This window comes from Anser anser (genome assembly GCF_964211835.1).
Source record: "Anser anser genome assembly, chromosome: 1".
Taxonomy (NCBI): Eukaryota; Metazoa; Chordata; class Aves; order Anseriformes; family Anatidae; genus Anser; species Anser anser.
Window position 1 is genome coordinate 182,244,554 of NC_139720.1, and position 23,040 is coordinate 182,267,593.

Genomic DNA, 23,040 nt, shown 5'->3' on the forward strand with positions numbered 1-23,040 from the left:
AGGTTTATCCTGAAAGACTGCAGCCTGTAGGAAAACCCCACTCTTAGAGCACTTCATGAAGGACTGCATCGCATGGGAGGGACCCAACACTGAAGGAGGGGAAAGTGTGAGAAGGAAGGAGCAGCAGAGAGGAACTGTTACAGACTGACCACGACCCCTATTCCTCTTGCGCTGCTTGGGGTAGGAGGAGAAGGGTGAGCAGCTGGGAATGAAGGAGTGAGGCTAACCCTGGGAAAAGTGGAGGAAGTTGGTATTGTAATTCTTGTCTTTGTTGCTCACCCTACTACTCCAGTTTTAATTGACAATAAATAAATAAATTTTCCTCAAGTTGAATCTGTTTTGCCCATGACAGAGATTGTTACTTATCTGCAAAGCAGACACATACAGCACCTTGTGGTGGGCTTACCTTCACTAGCTACCAAACACACATCCAGCTGCTCTCTCACTCCCTCTCCTCAACAGGACAAGGGGAGAAAATAAGATGTAAAAGCTCATGGATCAAGATAAAGACAGGCAGATCACTTAAAAATTGCTGTCATGGGTGAAACGGACAAAGGTTTTTATATTGTAGAACCGTATGAGAAAATGACTTGCTATTTTACCACTTTTTCTGTTTCCAAAATCTGACACAGGTAAGGTTTTCCAACGCTTGTTTACTATCTATACATTATTTGCATAATTACAGAGAAGAATCATTGTTATATGGAAAAATATAATATTAAAAATCTTACAAAGACGAAACATAGCAACAAAAATGCTGCTCACTGAATTAACACCCCGTCTTTCAGTCACCAGTTAAGGTGAAACTCCTTTAGGGAGAATTTTCAAGGATGATATTAAAGGCCTTTTCTTCCCCCCCTTTTTTTTTCTTCCCCTAAAGGAGACATGCATTAAGAATAGTAATGTCTAAAACAACATTATTTAATCCTTAGTCAAGCACCTGAAGATTTGTCTTCGAGCATCGTCTGACATGGGCAATCATCATCAGAGGAATCCAGTTTCACAGAGGCACCACTGATGGAGTTTCTGAAAGCGTCCTCCGAGCTGCAATCCGCAGACACTTGGGGCAGCCTCCAGACTTGAAACATGCTTTGTGAAAGCACGCTTTGCACTCTGTTTATAAATACAAGCAGTTTAACATTCGGGAAAAAAAAAAAAAAGAATCAATAGCTATGTTCCTTTAAGAATTTCCTACCTAGTTCACCCAAGTATAAAAGTAAACAGAACAAGTGTAAGACCAGGACGACAATAACCACTGTAATAACTATGACTAACCGTTTTGGTAAGATTCCCAGGATTTACAGTGAATGTAATAATTCTGGTATAGCAACAATATTATAGCACTGTCCCAGGCTCTCTTTCATGCACAGACCCCAAAAAATTAGCCTCCCCCTGCAAACATAACTATGGATCGGACAAGTCCGTATTTTTGACCTCTAAATTTACTGGTGTAAGACAGCCACCACAGGCTGGCTGTCAAACACACATGCTATCCATTGTCTTCAAATAAACATGCTTTCAGCAAAGCATGTTCTCAGTGTTTTCCTAAAATAGAAGTTGGAACTGTTTTACACACCAACACCCCTCAGGGAAGGAGGAAAAACATCTGGTCTGGAACATACCTGTGCATCTTTTGCATTTGGCAGTCTGAAATGCAAAGAGCAGATCTGCACTCTGACAGAATTCACAGATAAACCCCTTGGCTTGACAGAGCTACGAGAATGAAAAGAAAGTTGTTTACTTTTTAAGTTGAATCTAAGAAAATAATATTTGCAAATGTCAGCAGGGATACTCTTCACACTGAGGACACTAAGAGCCCTGACTCTTCCTTACCTCACAACCATCCACGTGAGAGATGGAGGTCTTCAGAATATCTTTAAGAAGGGGCAGTAACTGCCCTCGTTTGATCTTCACCAGATCATCCAATGAGAAGAGATGCAGCTCCTCTGTCAGATGGCTGGGGACCTGTTCAAATTCCTTCAGTACACTGCAAAGAAAAAAAAAAAGGGAAAGAAAGAAAATCCAAGTTACAAAAGATGTCTTTCAAGCTTATTTAAAAAATAAGCCTCTTTCACTTCGCCAGTCACCCTGGGATCACACAAAGCAGATTCATACTAAATACTACATCCCCTCCTAATCTTAGTTCACATTAACAAAAAAATGCAGGGTTTGGGATTTAGAATAAAATGTCTACTTCAAATGCACATTCCTCAGGCACTGAAGTTGCCATATGAAGTTATCCCCGCAATTCTCAAATAATGGGTAAAAGGCTCTGTTCTACCTCAACATATAAAATCCCATGCCACATCTAACACAAAAAGCATGGATTATTTACTTCTTTTTTGCCAAGAGATCTTTGTTTTTGTAGTGCACAGATCACTATTAAGTGAAACTATGCTTCTGCTAAGCGTGTGAACACTGAAGACATGGCTATTGCTTTTAAAACTTCTCACATATGCCCAATGTAGAAGGTACAAAGGATCCAAATGCATATTTCTGTAATGGAATCACAGGGGGTTGTGCTGAAGAGAAACATTAAAATACCTATTTAATTTTGTTGGACAACATTTAAATGATGCTTTTCTTACAGACATTCTGTAGAAGAGATAACAGAACCTACTTCAGAAGCTTATTTTGCTTATGAGTGTTTTAAAAAAATGTCAGCAATTTTGTGGTGAAGGTTTCATCACTCACATGTCTAACCGCTGTTTATGCCCATACTCTGGGGACGTGTATGCCAAAAACCTTTAACTTGCAGCAAGAAGAAGGTCAGCTTTTTACCTTCTCATGTTCTGGTATTTATCGTGTTAGTTTACTACTTTCATTTTAGTACGTGTATACAATAAAATGAATTAAGCATATGACAGATTTCTGGAAGAAATCTTTAAACTCCCAAGGATCTCCTTTTTGCGTGTGTGCGCGCTTTTGTTTTTTTAATCAGACAAATTGTCCCAGAGATGTAGATAAATATCTTAATGTAAATAAATATCTCTGGCCTTTCAAGAGCAGGCGACAACCTAAGAGGGACAAAGAAAGGAAATACACACCTAGCAAGAATCATTCAAACTTAAACAAACGCATGTCTAATGATGTTAAGAAAAACAGAAAGCTACCACATAAAAGCTGTTCTTTACTCAACATTTGCAGCGCAACAGAGGGAAGTTCTGTTATCAGAATTTTCTCTGATGATCAAATTAGCTCACTGAATATTGCACTCAAATATTTCTAGAGAAGAAGGCTCTCTAAGTACTTTATGTATGTTTTAATAAGCTATTTTTCACACATGATCATGGTCCATACCTTTCACCAAACCTGCAGGTTTTCAAAAGCTTTTTTAAATGAAAAAGCTGTTCTTGTGCCTCCTAAAAGATGAAGGAGAAACAAAACAATAAGTTTTACGTATAAATTTGTGAGAAAAAAAACAAAAACACAAAAACACTACTTGAGTCAGCAACCCTTGTCAGTGTATCAGCCATAATCTAAAAATAAGAACTTCACACTTAGCACAGAATTAAACAAACGGATTTTCTAATTCATGACAGGTCAAGGAATGCAAATGCTACTTTTACTGCTGACAAGGGAAGCAATTCCAATAGTACAAAGTGCTCCATGTTGTCACACCAAGGTGCCAGATCCAAACACGTGTAACAACAAGTAACAGTCTCCTCAGACAAGAAGGCAGCTTGTAATTGTCTGCACAGCACCCTTCCTCAATCCTCAGATGAGTCAAGGGTGTTTTTTCTAATGGCCCACAACATTAAGGAGTTATTCAAAACTTCTGGAGCTTTCCAACAGCCAACTGCCAAGCAGAAGTAAATATTTACTGTAGGAGCCCAGCTCCACACTGAACTGAAACTGGAAACACCTCCCAGGCGTGGGAGGAAATGAGACCTCTGGCATAGGTTGGAGACTTCTCCCTACTTCCTCTTCATCTGTGAGGAGAGAGGAAGTCCCAGAAGTGTTGATGAGACAAATCTAACTGTAGAGAAGACAAACTCTGCCTCCTTCCCCCCTTACACAGCAAAGGACAACCTGTCCCAAAGAGCTCTTCTCCAAGAGGCACAGAGCCACAAATCAAAAACAAACAAAAAACTACAGCCACACTTACCCTCACCCTGTCCATTTCCTTTGTTTTTGTATAGAGGGCTTTGTTGATAGTCGACACATTGAAAATTGGTTGCTGCCATATGCTGTCCAGTAGGTGTTTGGAGAAGTTGCACACGTAGTATTTTTTGAAGTCCCACTTCATCAGTATTCGGGCAGGAATTGAAGACTGAGCGTAGCTGTGGCAACAGTCACAAAAGTATTTCCCCAGGTAGTCACAATAGCGGAGTCTCCTGATATATTCTGCAGGTACACAGATAGCAATGACACTGAATATTTGTGGGATACACCTCCTGTCTAAATAACCTGTATCTACTGGAGTGAGTAGCAAGATTTTTCTAGTTTTTATTATTTTTTATTTAAAGTGTGGGGTTGTTATTGTGGTAAACACATCCATAAGGTTTGTATTTTCCATTAGAAGAGGAACTTTGCCTCATTTCTGTATCTATCAGACTGAGCTTATTATATCCATCATAACGAGGTCTTAGAGAAACCATTGTTACTTTACCCAAACACACAAACCAAGCACACAAACCAAACCAAACACACAAACCAGCAGCAAAATGCTGCTGTCGAAGGAAAGACAAGCTGAACTCAGTGTTACATTTGTATGATATTTTTTTCCATATAAAGACATTTTTGATTTTTTTTTTTCACCTATCTCAGCATCTCAGGCTTGCTCAAGTCCATGTGCCATCACGGACCATTGATACTTCACAGGCCATTACAGGCGCTGTTCTTTGTCAGCGGGCCCTTTCAAGTGGTCTCGAAAGCCATTTCAAAGATTTCTTAGGTAAGGTCTGGTTACCAGACCTGAAAATCACCATGCTTTCAAGCAGTTCTTGCAGCATATCACAAACATTCTTCAGACAAGCAGGATTTTGTGATCAAGATTTAAGGGAAAATAATTGTTAAAACAAACCCAAAAGAACAAAACCACACATTCCATCAGCTTGCTTTTAGAGACTTTTGGAAATGAGTAAGTTGGCAGAGAGAAAGAATTACTGAAAGAAACTGTTGGAAAATGTAAAAAACAGCATTTTCCAGCCCGGAGGCTTAATTTTTATAAGCTTTTCCTGTTTTGTTGTTGACTGTTACTGATTTTAACTGTGTACGAGCAGGACATCTATCAACTACTGTATTCTATCTACAGTGAGAAATTTCAGGCATTGGAATGGGCTATACTGCCCGTTTTATCGCAGGCACATCCAACAGTAAGATTTTCCTTCTAGCTCAGACAGATTTCGCAATTGTGGAACATCTACACTAATGCAGATCACAGCCTGATTACCAGTTATGGATAGTTTTTTCTTTTTTCTTTTGATAATACTTACTGCTTTCTACTGGGGTTCCACAACCAACACACGTAAAGTTTTGGGCAGCTACCACTGCATCTCTCCTGCATACAGAGACAAACAGTTACATTTCACTTGACAAAACGCTGTTTTATTGCCATTGCCCCCAAAGTCCTGCCTACTTTGTTCATTTAACATTGTTTTATGCAGAGTGAGACTAGCAGTTTCCCCAAATACTACCTTTCTTCCTCCTTTCTGAAAACCTACTAGCCATGAAATGTGAGCAGGAAAGAAGCAGGGAAAGCCTTAAAAATATACTCCAGTTAATCTCACAAAATGGAATTCTTCAGATTCCAGTTAAGCACTGCCACTGTAACACCAAACAATATGTGTATTATCACATGTAAAAGTGCATGCACCATGTTAATCAGGACGTGCCAGCAGAGGGGAAAAAAGATGCCATCTGCTTTCTAGCAAAGTTGTTGACAGACACTGCAGAAGGCTGTGCCATACAACAGGGCTAACCTTAGCTTTTATTAAATTACCCAGGCTCCTTCCATCAACTTCAGCAGGTGTTACGCAAGTCCCCATGCTTTATTGACAGCATTTGCTTTCATTAGACTTACTTAACTGAAGGGTGAATGTTAAATATAATCTGAGATCTTGGTGGGGTCCAGCCAGAAGATCCTCTTAATTTGGATATGATCTTTATTTCTTCAGCCAGACTCAAACTGGACTCAAGCTCTCTCGGAATCTCTTCTTTCAGCACAGACTGTTGGGAAAGACAAACTCATGAACAGCCAGTCAGCAGGACATAGAATAAATGCTAGAAAGCTTCTCCCTTTATACTCCAGGATTTTACAGTTTGGTTTTCACCAGCACGCAATCCCCACTCTGTTAAATTCCTTGGTATCAGTCCTAGGAGAAGTACGCTGTTTGTTCGTATCTGCACAACATCTCAAATGTGCTGAAAATTACTAAACAGAGAGGATATTTTCCAAAAATTTCTCTAAAATTAATGAATAATCTGTGAGTATTTGTCTGTATTTTATTTTTTAATTGCATCTCCCCCCTTTCCATAACAGTGAGGCAGCTGCAGCGAGACAATGATTATCTGGGGAACAGGATAAAGAGCCCGCTGTTTTCGGCTCAGACTCACTCTCTGCTTAGATGAGCTCAGGCAACCAGACAGTTGCACTGCAGATTCTGTCTGCAACCAGTGTTTTCTGAAAGCTCTGCACAATTCCTGAGCTGTTGCTTCAGCAGAATTGCTGCCTGGTTCAAAAGATGATCTGGAAGTTAAGCAAGAAACACAGTGAAAAATAGCAGCATGTCATCAGCAGATCCACTGCCTCTTCTGCATCCCTGAAAAGCTTTCTCCCATCCCTTCATTTCTATTCCCTTGCTTTGATACACCCAGGCCCTAGCAGAGCCACTGCTACCACCCTCCAGCAAGACTCCAGGACCAAAGCAATGCTCTGTGAAGCCAAGTACCACAAAGACATTTGCTGTCAAGCAGCATTCCTTCTCCTTCCTTGGCGAGTACCAAATTTAACACTCCCACACCTTTCCCCACCCCATCCAAGAGTCACCAGAAAGCTGGTCCAGCAAAAAACCTAACACCACTGTACTGCATTTACATAGCAAGGGCTATTACATTAAAATACAACGCATTACCTTTCATCTGGGGTGACAGACAGATTTTCAAGGTCTTCAAGTTCTGCAGTAAAGGAGAAAGCTTTATCATATCATTTGAGAAACAAAGCTTCTGTTACTCAGCACAGTTTCATGTCCACCTTCTGTCTTACTATGGCTGTCAGTCTCAAATATACTCGTCTTTACAATGCCCTTGCTGGATGTGGGAAATAACCTCAGCCCTGGTTGTAAAACGGGCACAAGGAGCCCGATGCCCCCTGCAGAGCTGTGATATCTGGTGACAAAAAGTATTCCCTAACAGCAATCCATCAAATATCTCCATCAGCCTCCCTTCAAGAGCAGGGGAATCAATAAAGAGAGACTAAGCGCTTGCTAGTCCAGGCCCAGCCAGAAGGAACTGGACGTTAACATTAACATACATAAAAATAGTGCTTACATCACTTTTTTTTGGACACTGACAAATATTTGGAGACGCCAATCACTAACGTGCCAAATAATGCTATAAATGAGTTAGCTAACAGGTGAGATGAATGGAACCAAAGCACACTTTTCCTTATTATCTTTATGCAGACAAAATATGCAGACAAGGTGTTCACACTGGTAGCACCAGCTTTGGCCACGCATATTCTTCTGAAGACAAATGCTTCCCAATTCATACATGTCAAAATAACTCTTGCTACCAGAAATAATGTTTTTCTGTGAGATAGTTCCCCATTCTTAGATTAGGAAAGAGGAGGTGAAAAATAAGTAGATCTCTGTAAAACTAGAAGGAAGCAAAAATAAGAAAATAATCTGTTAACAAGAGAAAATAAGATGGAGGTTAAACAATGCCCAGGCCATTTTTAAGTGTTTGTATTTCTCTACATGTAAAAAACAGAAAATAAGCAGAGAAACTTCAGGATCCTTTGAAGGGGAGCAGAACACTGGTGACTAACAGGACAAAGTCTGCTCTGGAGCAGAGGTAGAGCTGCCTAAAACCTCATCACTTTCTAGTTAAGTTGATAATGTACTGTCCTAAATTCTCCCAAACAATGCTGCTATAGTTTTCTGAAGCTGTAAATTAAACATGAGTTTCACACTTTGCTCACCTACATTGATTTGGTTTAATCCTTAAAACAGTTGTAGTCATTGAAGCCAGAAAAGATATTCTTTTGCAGAAAGGAAATCCTGCACCACTCTGAGGTTTCTGCATGCATTCTAACAGAGTCATACATAGCTCTTTCCATTTTGACACGTCATTTCTCCACCTACTAAGTCAGTAAGTTTTCGAAACGATGCAGGAGATTCAGCTGAACAAAGCTGTTTTGGCAATTAAACTTTTAAAGTCTTACCAATAACTACATACTCATCCTCTGAGTCGCTGTGGCAGGGGAACCTGGCAGCCTCGTGATGTGATGGTAGATGTGCTGAGGAGCTGACAGGCAGCAGAGCACAGCCTGTCCAGAACAAAAAAGGCACCAATAAAACTATCCAGCATCTACAGAGTAGCTGAGATTATTATATTCATCGCTTTTCTCCACTTCCCAAAACTTTAGCACGCAGCCTGTATTTACAGAGCAATTTTTACACACGCACACAGAGCAAATTCTTGAGAGCCTGCCATACAGCAAGCCTCTTGGTTTCTTAGGGAGAAGTTTCTAGGAACTAAAAGAAAAGTTTTTGTATTACCAGTGGTCTCTCCCCTTCTCACTTGGGAGCACACCATGCCCCAGAAGCTGTCATTTAGACTTAAGTTACATCTCTAAGATTTGCATTACTCAAGAGACCTAAATCTACTTAAAAACCCAAGTGATGACACAAGCACTATAAAGCCAGGAGCGCTTATTATCTTGCCTCAAACTATACGTGCATGAATACTCTGGGCAATTTTACTCAAATCCATTGGGTGATCGGATCTGCAGCCTGCAGAAGTAAGCACAGAAGGAAAGAGCCATGCTTCAAATCCTGCAAGAGGATTTAAGCGGAGAGAGGACAGGCACATTTTATCAAGAATGGTGCTTGCTACGTGGCACTTCGATTTTAATATTCTTGTTTTCATGAGAATGGGAAAAAATAATAATTATAATAAATAAAACACAAATTCAAAAGGAAGAATTCAACCCATGAGGAAAACACTTGTGGAATACAGACCCTCAGGGAACAAAGTCTGTTTAAGTTTAGAGAGACTCTAACCAGGTGACAGGGGATTGATTTGGTTCCAAGCAACGTCCAAATTCCTTTGTTATTTTCTTGCACAACAATATACAGCAACAGCTGTCAGAAAAGGCTGCATTATACACTAAGCAACTTGCCTTCATAACCGCTGTCTGAAGAGGCAACAGAAGAATCAGACTTCTTCACTCCAGGGTAAGAGGATAACTCCGAATCGGTGTGATAGCTGCCATCCGATCCGCTCGTTTCATCCACACCCCAGGACTCTGCTTGTTGGCTGAGGATATTACATTTCATCTTTTCCAGGGATGCTATAATCATGTCTGCAACAAAGAAGTGTGCGTTCTCCTGGACACAAGACAGGAACATTCATTAGTAAGCAGCATATTTTATATTCACTTAAGGGGAAATTAAATACATAGTTTTTCCCTGTACTTTTGCGATTCAAGAAGTGAAAATGTAAAGCTATTTCGCCTTTCATTAGCACACACACCAAAAAGAAAACCACCTCAAGAGCACTTCTGAGACAATAAGCAGAAGGCAACTGCCCAGATAATTGTCTCACCCTTAATGAAAGCATACAATTTACTTTTATCTTGTCCATCTACCAGATAAAAAGAAATTTGATTACATCCCTAACTGATGAGTATGGATGCATTTTAGGGCTTCTAGGTACGCTGCTTTTTTTAGCATGTAAGTATTAATCCACGTAGTGTATTTAACAGGATTTAATTTCAAGTTACGGAATCATTGTCAGTTGTGTACAAGCAGTTTTGGATGCGTGCTAACCTGGATGGGGCCAGAAGTGGTAGGTTTTAAAACGAACTGTGGATCTTCAGATCTGGCAGGTGATACGGAAGCTAGTGAAGTGTTACCATGTGTTAAGAATTCAGGCAGGGAATATGGAGTGGGATAGCTTACTGTCAGCTCAAGGCTGCATAGAAAGTTTGCCCTTAAACAAAAGCTAGTCCCCTGCCTTAAATAAAAGCTTGTAGTTTCAAAGCTTCACCACGGCACTCCCACACCAGAAGCTACCCTCCCCATAGGGTTCCTCACCACCCTGCCTGCCTGGATCACGCATCCTCTACGAAAAAGGAACTTGTAAGACCACCTTCAGTGCCACTGAGACTTCCAGATAAATCTGGGGTTCCCTACCCCAATGTCACTGCTGTATCCTCTCTCCAGTGGTCTAAGAGTCTCAGCCCAAAAGCGGATACGTCACGGAGGCATAGGTGCACTCAGGTGTGCGATTAAAAACTCCTGAAACGCTCAGGGTACCCTCCCTCCTTCCTCTCAACTGTACATGCCTGTGCTGTTCAAAATCAGACCTCTAAAATACCACGGCAGTACTAAGGCTCGAGGTCCTGAGTGCAGAATAATAAAAGTTTTCTTAAAAAATTGCTTATGCTCAGAAAATTGTAAAAATCGTGCCAGTTTTCATGCTATCCCCTACAACCTGTATGGGAAGTATGACAAAAGGCACCGGTGTTTAGAAATAGCTGCTGGGCTCCCTAGGATTTAGCTATCTCAAGTGCATTCTGATTGTCCACAGCCTAATATTTTTGTCCACATTAATCTCAACATTAGAGAGAGCCCACGAGTCCCTGTGGGTGTTTCAAGAAACTTTTATCTTTCACCTAACGCCGTGTGGCATTGGTTAACCCCAAGTTAGCAGCAGAGCACAGCGTGTCAGCACGTCCCGCTGATAGAAGCAGCTATGAGCCTATCTGAGAGCGCTGTGCTGCAAAATGATGGAACAAGACACAGGCACCCCTACGCTCAGCATGACTGTCAGCCTTCAGCTCTGCCTGCTGGCAGGGTCTGCCACCCTAGGAAGGAGCCCAACTGGGCCGTGACACATCAGCCTTCTCCTTTCTCTTCCCTCCCACTCACATCACAGTGGAAAGTCCCCCTAGTTCATCTGGCCCACCTCCTTCCTGGCGCAGGACTACAACTCACACTTGCTGACAATTTATGCACCTTAGTGTTTTTGTTTTTGTTTTTAAATCTACTCCCTGGTCTTCTGGTGTTTGAGAGCAAATTGCTTTGGTATTGGTTCCTACATCGCAGGTGGAGAAATGTCACCTCCTTTTGGAAGCACCTTTCACAAAAAACAACATGAAAAGGCCAGTTCACGAGATTTTTTTTTTAGTTCTCCCCTCTCTGCTTTCAATGCACCTTAGGAACAACAAGAGCTTCAAGTCAAATGCAGAACTTGCCACTCCAGTAAAACCCGTGCTGCACGCAATGATTACTTCTTGGGCCCAGGACATGGGACCAGATGCACAGCAGCAGTCCAGCAGAAAGCTCCTCTTGTAGGCACACTTCCAAAGTCCTTTAGTGTTAAATCCTACTCTTCGCTATAATTCATTATAACATTAGCCCCTCTTTCCCAACTGTTGGAAAAGATTAAGAACCTATTTAGCACCCAGAGATATGTGCTACACTATCTTGTCATCTTTATCTCTGTTCCAATGGGCTGCCAAGCTTAAACTACTGCAGATGTTGCAGTTATTCATCTGAGGTTCTTTTACAGCAACCTCACAGGCTCCTCATGAGCAGAAAAACACAGAAAAAAGCCCCACCTCCTGACTGTAAAATCATGGCTAAATCCCATTCATATGCATGTAACTGCAACAGATTATAGTGTAACTTTACTGTAACTACACTAATCTTAAAGTTGGGTCTCAAGGAATATGGGAAAACATATTTCTTGGCCCTGCCTAAGCAGGGGGGACAGACCAGATGACTTGCAGAGGTCCCTTCCAACTTGAACCATTCCGTAGTTCTGCAAAAATGATGGAGTGAAAAGAAGTATGCAATGTTCTAGAATCTTTCTATTATTTTTAAATAATAATGATGGGCTGAGAGTAAAACCAAATGAAGAAATAGGCATTTTGGGCAGCTTGAGTCACAAGGGGAAGAAGAGGGAAAATACAGTAGTTGTAAAAATTAGGAAAAAAGAGCTTTCTGATACACAAGTCAAATAGAGAGTTGAGTGCCTACACAGATTTAGTAACAAATGACAGTAATTGTTGAGAAATGTTTCCTGTCACTTGGTTTCACTACTATAAAAATGGAAAAATATTGCAATTTTGTTTTTTTTTTTTGTCATCCTCACCTTCTCCACATCTTCTGGAAGCACGAAGATGTCCTGCAACGAACGATTCAAGGGTACAGCGCTTATGTTCAAAACTGAAGCAGAACCTGTGGGTGTAGCAAGAACTTTATTAGCTATAATAATAATCGCCAATATGTGATGCATCTCTTTACATGTCCAGACTAAAAAATCCCTTAATCCCTACAGCAAAGAAGGAAGAAACTTGGCCACTACGTCTCCATACTGTGAGGGAATCTCCATCTGGTTTTCAAATGCAACCAGTACCACATGTTAAGACATGAAACTGGAGCAGATCCATTAACTGTAGGACTCTGCTTCCCAAACAGCAGTTTTGTTTTCCTGGCATTTGCTGCTGAGTCTGATGAGCATGTGAAACAAAATTAATCCCTTTTCCCATTAACTTTACACTACGCGGCGCAGCACATCTGTTTTTCTGTAGACTTACGCTGCTTTTTCTGTATAAATTAATGCAGTCACAATCTTCTTTGCCAAAAAAATGAGGGTGTCAGACCATGCCCTAACATTTTGCATTCAGATCACTCACAACCAGAGAAATTTGCTGAGATGTTGATGAAGATCACACATATGCCTGTAGGTGTACACGCTAAGGAGATTGGAAAGGAAATGACTTCTGATTTTTAACACTGACTGGCTTTTAGTTGCTATCTCTTCTCTGACCTTATACCAATCAATTTCTGTTTCACTGTGGTGATGCAGATAGAATAAAATATACTGTATCTAAATGCTACAGTCTCACATGCCTTTTAAAGCTGTTGCAAATAATAGGGCGTAATCAAATGCTCTTTGTAAAATAAAACTGCCACTGATGAATTGTTCCAAAGTCACATAAAGGGTAAAGAGGCCCCAGAAAATGTGAGAATAATATAAGATTTTTTTTTTTTTCTCCAGCCAAACAGCACTGAACACCCAGGCCTAATTTGGATTCTTTATACAGTTTTACTTAAATAAACCTCGTTACACTGCCCCTAAGTGTTGGTGAAATCAGACTGGGAAGTCAGTGCTGTATTTCGATGTGATGAGGTGAGATGAGATGAATGTAAAGAATTATTAATACCTGCAATTTTATATACCATGGAGAAAACCAGGGAGGCAGACGATCTGACTTTTCAAAACAAATTTTAATCACTGAAGCCAAGTCACTAGCTAATTAGATTATTTACTTACCTATTTGATGATTCACCTTACCGGGCAAGTCGTATGTGGGGAGTACAAGTAAGTGCTAAAGACCATACAGCTTGATAAAAGCCTACTTTCTCATCAGCTAAGATAACAAACATTCTCTGAATTAAAAATAACAAGCAGAAATAAGGAAATGGGAATTGTTTTTTTCTTTAAAATGTACGACACAAGTGATGTTAGGTATTATTTTGAAATCTAAAGGGAGCTTTCTCTCTTGCTTACTTTTTGCACCCCACTTCCACCTTTAAGTTAAAACAGTGTAAAGCGGAAAAACAATTCTGATTTAGTAATTTTAAATAAAACCTGGTTCCATTTTGCATGAAAACGAAGTTCTGAGCTACAGGACATCTGGGTGCCATACAGAAAGACAAACAAACAAACAAACCGCGTAGGGATCTCTCCAAAACCACAGAAGATTTCCAGCACAGTAAGATTACAGCTGGGAAACGTAAGTAAGGGTAAAATTCAGAGTTGAGATTTTTTTCTTTTTCACAAAATGAAAAGAAGGTGGTGGGAATAGATTTCAACGAGATAACACACAGACAAAATAGGGCCTAGGGACGGACAAAAAATCTAAAAGAATAGGGATTCTTGACAGATGACATAATGAGATTTATTTTTTTGGCTCTGGGCTTGAGTAGCAACCCAGGAGCTGCTGGCCAAGGCAAAGTCCCTTCCCTGGGCAAGGGCACGGGTTTTCCAGCTGGGTATTTCAGCAGCACAGGAGCTCGGGGCATCCAGCAACGGGATGCAGCTCTGGGTCAGACGCAGAATATTGCGGTTGCCCTTCTCTTCTTGAGCACCATGGCCTGGAGGCTGGGGAAAGGCTACTTAGGAGCTGCAGAAGGAAATGCCCTTGATGCTCACGAAGGTTGAAAGCCGGAACAAGCCCTGTGAAATGCCCGTGACACACCAGCCACAACAAAGCCCCCAGGAAAACCCCGAATTCTGTCACAGACTCTTCATTAGCACCGATGGAGCCTCTTCAGAGGTTGCGTGGGGCCACTGGAGAATGGCCCTGAAAAGCATGAAAACGGGACAGGAGTCTCACAGGATCAGCAGAAGTAACTACCTTGTTAAATCCCACTGAAAGAAAATGATTTACTCTGATTTAAGTCACGGGGACTGTCGTTTTCCTACCTCTTGTGCATCCCTCACCTGTTCTCCTCCAAGAAAGAAAAGAATCTACCACTTTTGAAATAACAATCAAAAGGAACGCCAATCCAGAGATGGATTGATGGATTGAATTTGAAGGCAGGAATTACACATTTTATTTCTTCTTTTTCAGTTTGCTATTTGTTTTCCCTGTCCTAATTGGAGAACATAACGGAGGGAAAAGAAAACCAAAAAAATCTGACTTCACAACCTTCAAACCCCCCCATTCTGGACCAGCCAGCAGCGACTTAAACAGCTGGAAGCACCAATGAAGGATGAAATGCAGAATTTTTTCACTTGTACTGAACAGAAATCTAAGACTGATGCGGATAGAGCCTGCCTGCACAGTGTGTAACTGGATCCCAGCTCCCTCGAGGATTATTTGTTAATAAAAAACAAGGGCGCTGCTTCTTTAGTCACCTGGCTGCTGTGCTCCTCTGTTCACTTTGCAGAGAACCAGGAGCGTTCCTGACCCAGGAGAAGCTTGTGACATGTCCCGCTTGTGCCAGAAGATTGAGTCACACGCGCCCTGTGGTCCCTGATGACATTTTAGAGGCTTGGCTGTTTCCCAGACGGAGCTCCCGAAAACCTGCACGACTGGCCGAGCCCAGCTCCAGCCACGGGGTGTGGTTTCCTTCTCCCTGCGCCTCCGCTGGGCAGGTTTCAGACGCGTGGTGCACGGGTCAGCAAACAACCTCCCCAGCGGAAGTGAACAACCATCACCTCCACCATCCTGCCTCTCGACAACAGCCTGCCCCAGATGACAAACTTCTTACTATTAAAAACTCCCACTCCTGCAGGGGGATGTGGGAATTTGAGGTCTTGCCACCAGCTTCTGGCCTGAGAGGTGCTTTGAGGGAATAGCTGGGAAGTACCAGACCTTGGAAATGGAGCTTTGCTTTTTTTTTAATTTATGACACTAAAGCAGGCTGATGGCTCCCTCCCATTTCTCTTTTTTTTTTTTTTTTCAGTGTAAAAAATGAGCTCTCAGTTGCACCTTTCTGGGGCTCGGCATCCAGTAAGATTAAACCATTAGATACTACTGGTAACATCCTTTTTAAATAATAAAAAAGCGCTTCACCATGCTGCAGCAAAGGCTCTTAATATCAATGCCTGGTACTAAAAACCAGACAATTCTTCTGCTGTTTCAGCAGAGTGGTTGGAGCCCTGCTCCGAAGTACGTGGAGCATGGCACATCTCACCACCCTGAGGCCAGCTCTGTCACCCCGCTGGCGGGCTTCAGGGCACCGTGCTGCCCTGAGCTCCTGCTCTCACCTACAGCCCTGCTCTGCAGCGAGCTGCAGGAAGCGGAGGAAGCCCGGCTCAGCGGATACGCTTCACTACAGCCTTCAGTTGGCACCTCTGTGCAGACAACACGCAGCGGACTGGAGGTGGTGAGGAGTCCAAAGATTCTGATCTGGAGAGGTTTGGAGACAGCTGGTGCACTTGGGAAGGGGGAGAGAAGGAGTATGAAAAATAGTCCAGCTCCAGCACAAGCTGATTTAGTTGGAACAAGAATAGATGTTAATTCTGTTAAATCAGAATCGAAGGGCTCCCTCTCTTCCAGTGCACGTCAAACACAAGATGTACCAAGGAGACCACACACACCGAGATCTACGCTATCTGCTTTCAGAAGAAGAGTAGTGGTGAAGAAAAGATGAGTTATTGGAAGCCTCATCCAGGGATGTTCTGCACTGATCAAAGCTCAGTGATTCCTACATTTTACCAGAGGGTGCACATTAAAGAAGCAATTGTGTCACCAGACAGTACTGCAAGCCAGAACGCCTCCTGTTTCACTGGCTCTCCTTCATTTTGAAGCTTCCTCTTTCTTCCCTCTCCCCCTATTTCGAATGACAGCATTTGTACAGTCATTAGCATTCACCATAAACAAGGTCAATTTCAGTTTCAATTATTACGAATGTCTTTCCTTCTCAGCACAGAAATGGTGAAACAAAAATGGAACGTAAAGTTACCTGTTCGATTGAAAGGCTCTGACTGGGGAAACACAGGGGGAGCACTGCTGTCACTGCTGCTGACTTCTGCAGGCTCTGAAGCTGCGGGGTATTTAAATAGAGCTGCTGGCTTACTAACGGCTGAATCTGGAAGAAGCCTTGTAAAAGTCAAATCTCGTTCAGGGGAGCTTAAAGAGCTTTGGCATTCTCTTACAGGATGCACGACAGCTGACGTGACGGTGCCTCCTGTTAACGTCACTTGCGTAAAGCAGTCCCGCTTCAGAGGGGATACGTCCGAAAGAGTGAAACCATTCAGGGAAGAAGTAGCAGCATCCCGGTCAGAGTAACGTGGATGAAAGAATGTATCCAGTGAAGGTCTAGAGGAATCACAGTCCCTGTTGTCCCAGCACGCCCGGTGCCTGGTAAACCTGATGTCTGTTTGCGTACAGGCAGCGCTGTGATGCGCCGAATCACTGTCACTGTCCTCGTTGTTATCCCCATCGCTGCTTTCTTCCCACCCTTCCATGTCACTGTCTGGCTGTTCAGCTCCCTGCATCGTGCTCTGCTCCGAAAGCAGAGAGGGTTTCAAACCAGATGCGCTTAGAACAGACACGAGAATGTCTTTGATGGCTTCGGCACTATCTGGGTACGATCCAAAACTTCCAGCATGTCCAATTACAGCTGGCCTTGAGTATTCGTCTGTTCAAACAAGGCAAGAAACAGAGAGGTTAGGAGACAAAAAAAAAAAAAAAAGAAAAGTTAATTCACAACATGAATAAAACACATTATTTTTAACATGAGCAAGAAGAAAGGGAAGAACTGAATTCACGCACCACTCCGTCCTGCCTCCTCCTTCAAGAAAGATCTTGCTTTATGCAATCAGGAAGCAATTCCCTCATTGATAAGGTTAGGTAATAAACCAGCAGTAAAGTATGCTGCTTCTAGCCAAACGCAAACAATTAGTTAATACCTTAATGGTGTCTGATTGTCAGTGTGCTCAGAAACGTCCTACTTCCACAAGACTGGGTGAGGTACAGCCAAGTAACTGTTAGAGCCCTGCTACTGACTGTTTTCATGGTTTGGTTCTATTGCCAGTAAATAGAAAGACATTTAATAGCAAAACCCATACAGAATCAACATAAAAATAAGAAAAGAAATGCAGACTTAGTAATAAAAGGTCATGTGCTTGCATGTTTCAGTCAGACACTCCTGCTCATGTGGAAAGTAACCTTCAGTTCATTATTCAGAGGAACAGCAGCATTTATGGGAACCCACAAAGAAAATCAGCTCTGTCACAGTGAGTTCGTTAGAATGTCTCTTGAAGGAATCGATACTGCCTGCCATGGTCCTAAGAGACCTACTGTAAAACTGAAATTCAATAGAAAATGGGAAAACTGCCTTTAGTGGCAAACAGGGCAACAGAAGTGTGATGTAGGAGTGTGCACTGCGATCAGTAGCTATTCGCAAACAAACTGAAGTTTTACCTTCCAGAAAAAAAGCCCCATAGGAACTGCCATCACCCAAGCAATGGAGAGATTAGGCACAAAGTCTGTGGTCCTCAAGAAGAAACTATCAACCATATCACGACAAAGCTAGCAACTGTCTCCTTTGGGGAAGGTAAGTCGGTTGTAAAATTCTAAGAATAGACACAATCAAGGAGACTCATTTCCAGGGCACAGACCTATTAGTTAGGACCACAAGGAATGTTAAACACCGTTGCTGAAAAAAGCAGCAGGTCTTGCAGACTGCAGACTTTGCCCAGAGGTTGCTCTCCTTGGAAATACCTCATCTGAAAACAACAAACCTCACCGTGAGTCACTCACCTGGAAGCCAGCATGCACTCAAACTGCTTGTTAGATAAGAAAGTTTACTAATGCAGGGATCCAAAACAAAACAAAGACCCAATGCACTTTGGAAAAGCAAGTCTATAAAGAGCAGTCCCCATCAAGAGAAAACTGAAAAAATTAACCGTTAAGAATATCATGTACAAGATGCACTGCAAGAGATCCTGCAAGAGCTCCTAGAACGCTGTCCTTGTAAAGCCAGGTGAAAATTAGTTAAATAGTTTGTCAGTGATTGGAACCAGCCACTGGCCACTGATGAAGACAAAGTTCTTAGAGAAATAACAACAAAACTCCACTCCTTACTGGCTGCACTCACAAAGCAGACTACATTAGAATTACCTTGCCAACACAGCCAGCCACAGCATAGTGTGAGGGCAGGAATGGGAAAATGAAAGCTAGCTGACTTTCAAACAAGTGTACTTTGATCTTTTCAGGAAAAGAATATAATTTTGATAACTATCAGGTATTTCAATTGCACAGGTATACCTTAGCCTGGGCTGAAAACATCTTGTCTGTGCAAGACAAAAAGTTTGGTCTTACTGTCTTCAATTCTTCTGATTTGCTCTCGTATTTCAAAGCCCATCCTGACAGCCTTTCCATTCCCTCTCATCCTTTGTCATCTCCACCACACCAGCATCATGGAGCATCTCCAGCACAAACCATACAGCCATGCTGACTAATCTGCTAAATACTTGTTCTACTTGTTGAGTTACGAGAAAAGAGAACAAATTTTAAAAAATTAACTCAGGCTTCTGCAATGCTGAGCCTGGGGAAAAAACAACGGGCCATATCTTAAGCTACTACTGGGAATAGCTTGGTTCCAATTTAAAAAAAAAATCAGTTTCAGTTTTGCAACTAATACTCATGCGAGTAATTATGGTAACATGAAAATTTAAGAAACCGTTTCTTTGAAATTGTACAGTCAACTTTGATGTTGTCCTCTCAATTAGCAGGGTTCCCTCTCCAACAAGAGTATAGCTGTTTTGGACACACCAAGATAAATAGCTTTTACTATCACTACAAGCACCAGTAAAGCTCCCTAGAAGAAGGAGCCATCTTAGAACAAATTGACATACCTGAGAGAACTGAAATTTGAGGTGTTGGAGCAAGACAGCTAATCCTCGCTGAGGGGCTTGAAGAAAATGCTGACTCAGTAAAAGCCACCTTTAGATTTTCGTGGTTTAACTAGGACAAGAACAGACAGGCAATTTGGTTATAAGACAGCAGTACTCTGGTAGCGATATCCTCAGTCTCACAAACGTGCCATCAGGGGACACAGAAGAACACTGTGCTAAGGCCTGCTGGCAGTCACCCAACCACTGCCAGTGCCTATAATTCTGGTTGTCCAACAATCTCCCAAAAAGCATGCACGGTATAAAGAGCACTGGCCTCTTAACTTGCATTTCACTTCAAAAGGTAAGTGACCTTCAACACTCAAGCCCATTACTGTCTAGAGTCCTGAGCATTTAATTACAAAATAACAAGTTCCAAAAATAAGACAGTCTCAGAAGAGAGACTCTTTTCTCCCACCTAGCAAGGCAATGATGCTATTTTATTTCTTTTAGAAGAACATTTTCATTTTCTTGGAAGAGAGATTACCAATAATTACTCAGTTACACGTGCGCCTCCTTTATCACAAGCACTGGTTGGTTTAAAAGGCACTCCTCATACTGAGAGTTAAATGTGCGTAAGGGATATGCAAGATAAGATGCTGAATTCAAATGACTACATATTTGTGAAAACAACAGTAATGAAGTGGAAAATAATTCAAGGAGCCGCCAATGCGTAGCTGGAAGGAAAGGCCTGTTTAGATGTATACGAGCTAGGAACTGAATATATAAATGAGGCCATGATCCACAGGCTGCCTGATCTTCCAGCAGTATTGACTGCGATCAAGTGTGGTCCCGTCATCATGGCAGCCTAATTTGATATAATGTTAGGATAATGGAGTTGACGTCAGCAACTCGGTTGATCCAGCACAAAGCAAGGAGTGACACGAGTAGATAATAGTTGACCTGGCATACGGCCTGCCAGTATAAGCTGACAAAAAATTTTGAACACGTTTGAACTGACTGAGCGGGTTTACACCAGATCAGCATTTTGCTTTGTGTGGACACGACATTTCTGATTATTTAGACCCTCTATGCCAGATTTAACCATATTGCCAAACCAGTGTGAGCTGAGCTGGGGCAAGCAGGTTAGCACAGATACTGACAGAGTAGGATACACCAAGATACTCCAATATGGGAGCAGGATACACCCAGGCCATCAAAGCAACAGGTCTCCTCCCTAAGCTCATAAATTCCTTCCAAGGGCTACGCATTCACCTCCTGCTGCTTCAGCATGCCGTGGATCTGCAGAATACATTACAGAAATCAGGAAAATCTAAGGGGAGCCCTGCTCTGAAGAGCACATCGTTAAAAGGACCAGGATCACTGTGATCCCATACAAAGAGAAAGGAGTGAAAAGGTGAGCTGCCCTCCGCCATCCCATGTTGACCTTTATGTGGTCCTGCGAGAGAGTGAGGGGACTTGGATAGCAGATCACGGAAAGCAGAAGTTTCCAAATTAAAAACCACAAAGTATTTCCCTTTTAACTGAAGAATAACGTTTCGGAACAAGAATAATATGCTGAATTTCAAGTATTTAGTGTCTGAGTGCGTCAGTGCTTGGAAAAACGCTCTGTTCAGGATCTGATCGTGCCTTTTTCCCCCCTCTCCACTAATAAAAAGAAACTGCTGTGCAGACAGACTTTATACGTATAAATATAATATTATTGATATTACTGGATAAAATAATTCTTACAGGAACTCATTTTAAGCAATTATTTTGATTTAAAAAAACACAGTTAACCAGCTCTGCATCTTAGGATCCTTATATCTTAACTATCTGACACCAGGTTAAGTGCAAGTACCTTATCAGTAGGCATAAATATTAGAGTGCTGAGTTTCAAGATTGTATCTCTAAAAAACCCAAACCTCCCATCTCTTATATCACATCGTAAGCGATTTGTGTTCGGAGAATTTTGATAAAAGATTTCCATTTACTTTCAAGATGCTGCGACTTTGACTACATCACTGATCGGGGGAAAGATCCTTTAGTATCTAATTACCAAACAACAAAAAGTAATTCACGAGCACTTATAAGAAATGAAGACAACAGAGGTGCGTGAGGCATCCAAAAACATGCAGTCACAACCAATAAAAGTGACTGACAGTTTCACATTTTTCACAGCAACCCGTCTTTCCCCTCCACCCCCTCAACATCGGGAAGGCATTTCCAAAATCCTAGTCAGCTGTAAAAATGCGGTATTTACCGCAACCGCTGGCATCTAAAAGCCGTTTTTTTGTGGGGGGGAAAAAAAAAAGCTCCCAAGCTACTGACACTGAGCCGGCCCCGAGCCTTACCTTGCCGGAGTGCCTGAAGACCCCGCTGTAGCTGGCTACAGCCACTGCATGGAGAGACATGGTGGGGAAACGCTCATCTTCCTCCTGCCGCTCTCGGACCTGGAAGCAACCGGGAAAGAATTACAGCCCTAGCTTCGTGCAGGCTCCGCATTCATTATCCTCAAGCCCTTTCGGCCCTGACTTCGCACAGGGACGGGGCAGGCATGTCCCCCCCGGCCATGCCCGGTCCCCACCAGCCGCCCCGGCCCCGGGCTGCCGCCGCCGCCCCCCGGCTCTGAGGCGGCCGTGAGGCCTCCGAGAGGGCGGGGAGGGACGCCCTGACGGGGCGGTGCTGCCCTCCCGCCCGCCTCCTCCTTCTGAGCCTGGTCGGGGCTGTTTTCTGTGGAAATAAAGAAATGAATAAATAAATTTTGGGGTCTTTGGGCTCTGCCGGGCCGCTGGTGTGGGATGGGGCCAGGCCAGCGCTGGTGGTGCCCTGTGGGATGAGGCTGCAACCACGCCACAGCCGGGACCAGTCTCGGCCTAGGCAGCAATTTCACCTAAACGGTGAAATAAACCAGGGTAATCCCTGCTGGAGGGATTGGCATTAATAAAATGGGATTGGTCTGAAAGCCTGACCTGGCTCTTCTCTTTGTCCCGCAGAGCGAGCAGCATGCACCGGCCCAGCAAGCTGTCAGCTGAAAGTCAGCCCTTGCTGCCGCAGCGCTATTTGGGGGAAAGCAAATCAAAACAAAACCAACCCAATAAAGATAAGTCAATGGGGAGTGAATGTGGCGTGTTTTCTGAATTGGGGTGGGGGACACCGCTGGCGAGGCGTGTGGACACACCTTGTACAGCCAGCTGTATTGGGGCCATGCAGCGTGGTAGAAATTGTCCCCAAAGATCCATTATCGCTTAGAGCTACAAAAGGGCCGAGACATCTGCCATCTCCGAGTCAGCTGTCTTAGCGGGCTCAGAACGAGCAAACTGCGGTTCCTAGTAGCCAGTTTGGGCTAAAAATAACACTGAAGGAAAGCTGAGCTGTATTTGTGGATCTAAAAAATTGCTGATTGCCCGTAAACATGCAAAAAAAAAAAAGAGATGTGCAGCAGTTTAGGAAATTGCAAAGAGTGAGGAAGTAGAAAGGACACAGAGCGCAGATTGTGCCCGGCAGGAG

At 42.6% G+C, this 23,040-nt stretch overlaps 1 protein-coding gene across 2 annotated transcripts; it reads right to left on the reverse strand.

The window, feature by feature from the left end:
* Nucleotides 1–636: 636 nt before the first annotated feature.
* RUBCNL (rubicon like autophagy enhancer) lies at nucleotides 637–22,244 on the reverse strand. Of its 2 annotated transcripts, XM_083797745.1 has the most exons (16): nucleotides 22,118–22,244; nucleotides 21,885–21,983; nucleotides 19,555–19,663; nucleotides 16,656–17,333; nucleotides 12,328–12,413; nucleotides 9,347–9,554; nucleotides 8,387–8,491; nucleotides 7,077–7,119; nucleotides 6,559–6,691; nucleotides 6,026–6,171; nucleotides 5,439–5,503; nucleotides 4,109–4,347; nucleotides 3,301–3,362; nucleotides 1,834–1,987; nucleotides 1,623–1,713; nucleotides 637–1,113 (listed from the first exon to the last, which is right to left on the reverse strand). In XM_083797745.1, exons 2-16 carry the CDS (start codon nucleotides 21,942–21,944, stop codon nucleotides 1,001–1,003), a joined length of 2,292 nt encoding a protein of 763 aa, XP_083653871.1. In that variant the 5' UTR covers nucleotides 21,945–21,983; nucleotides 22,118–22,244; the 3' UTR covers nucleotides 637–1,000. The 2 variants fall into 2 exon arrangements, with proteins under 2 accessions (XP_083653871.1, XP_083653872.1); XM_083797746.1 differs by lacking the exons at nucleotides 8,387–8,491; nucleotides 22,118–22,244 and having other exon boundaries at nucleotides 21,885–22,084.
* Nucleotides 22,245–23,040: the final 796 nt, after the last annotated feature.

Coding starts and splice junctions, on each gene's coding strand:
- RUBCNL (XM_083797745.1), bottom strand. CDS start 21,944: ATGTCTCTCCATGCAGTGGCTGTAGCCAGCTACAGCGGGGTCTTCAGG. Junction 6,692..7,076: donor TCTGTCACCCCAGATGAAAG/GTAATGCGTTGT, acceptor CTTAACTTCCAG/ATCATCTTTTGAACCAGGCA. Junction 1,988..3,300: donor ACCTGCAGGTTTGGTGAAAG/GTATGGACCATG, acceptor TTTTCTTTGCAG/TGTACTGAAGGAATTTGAAC.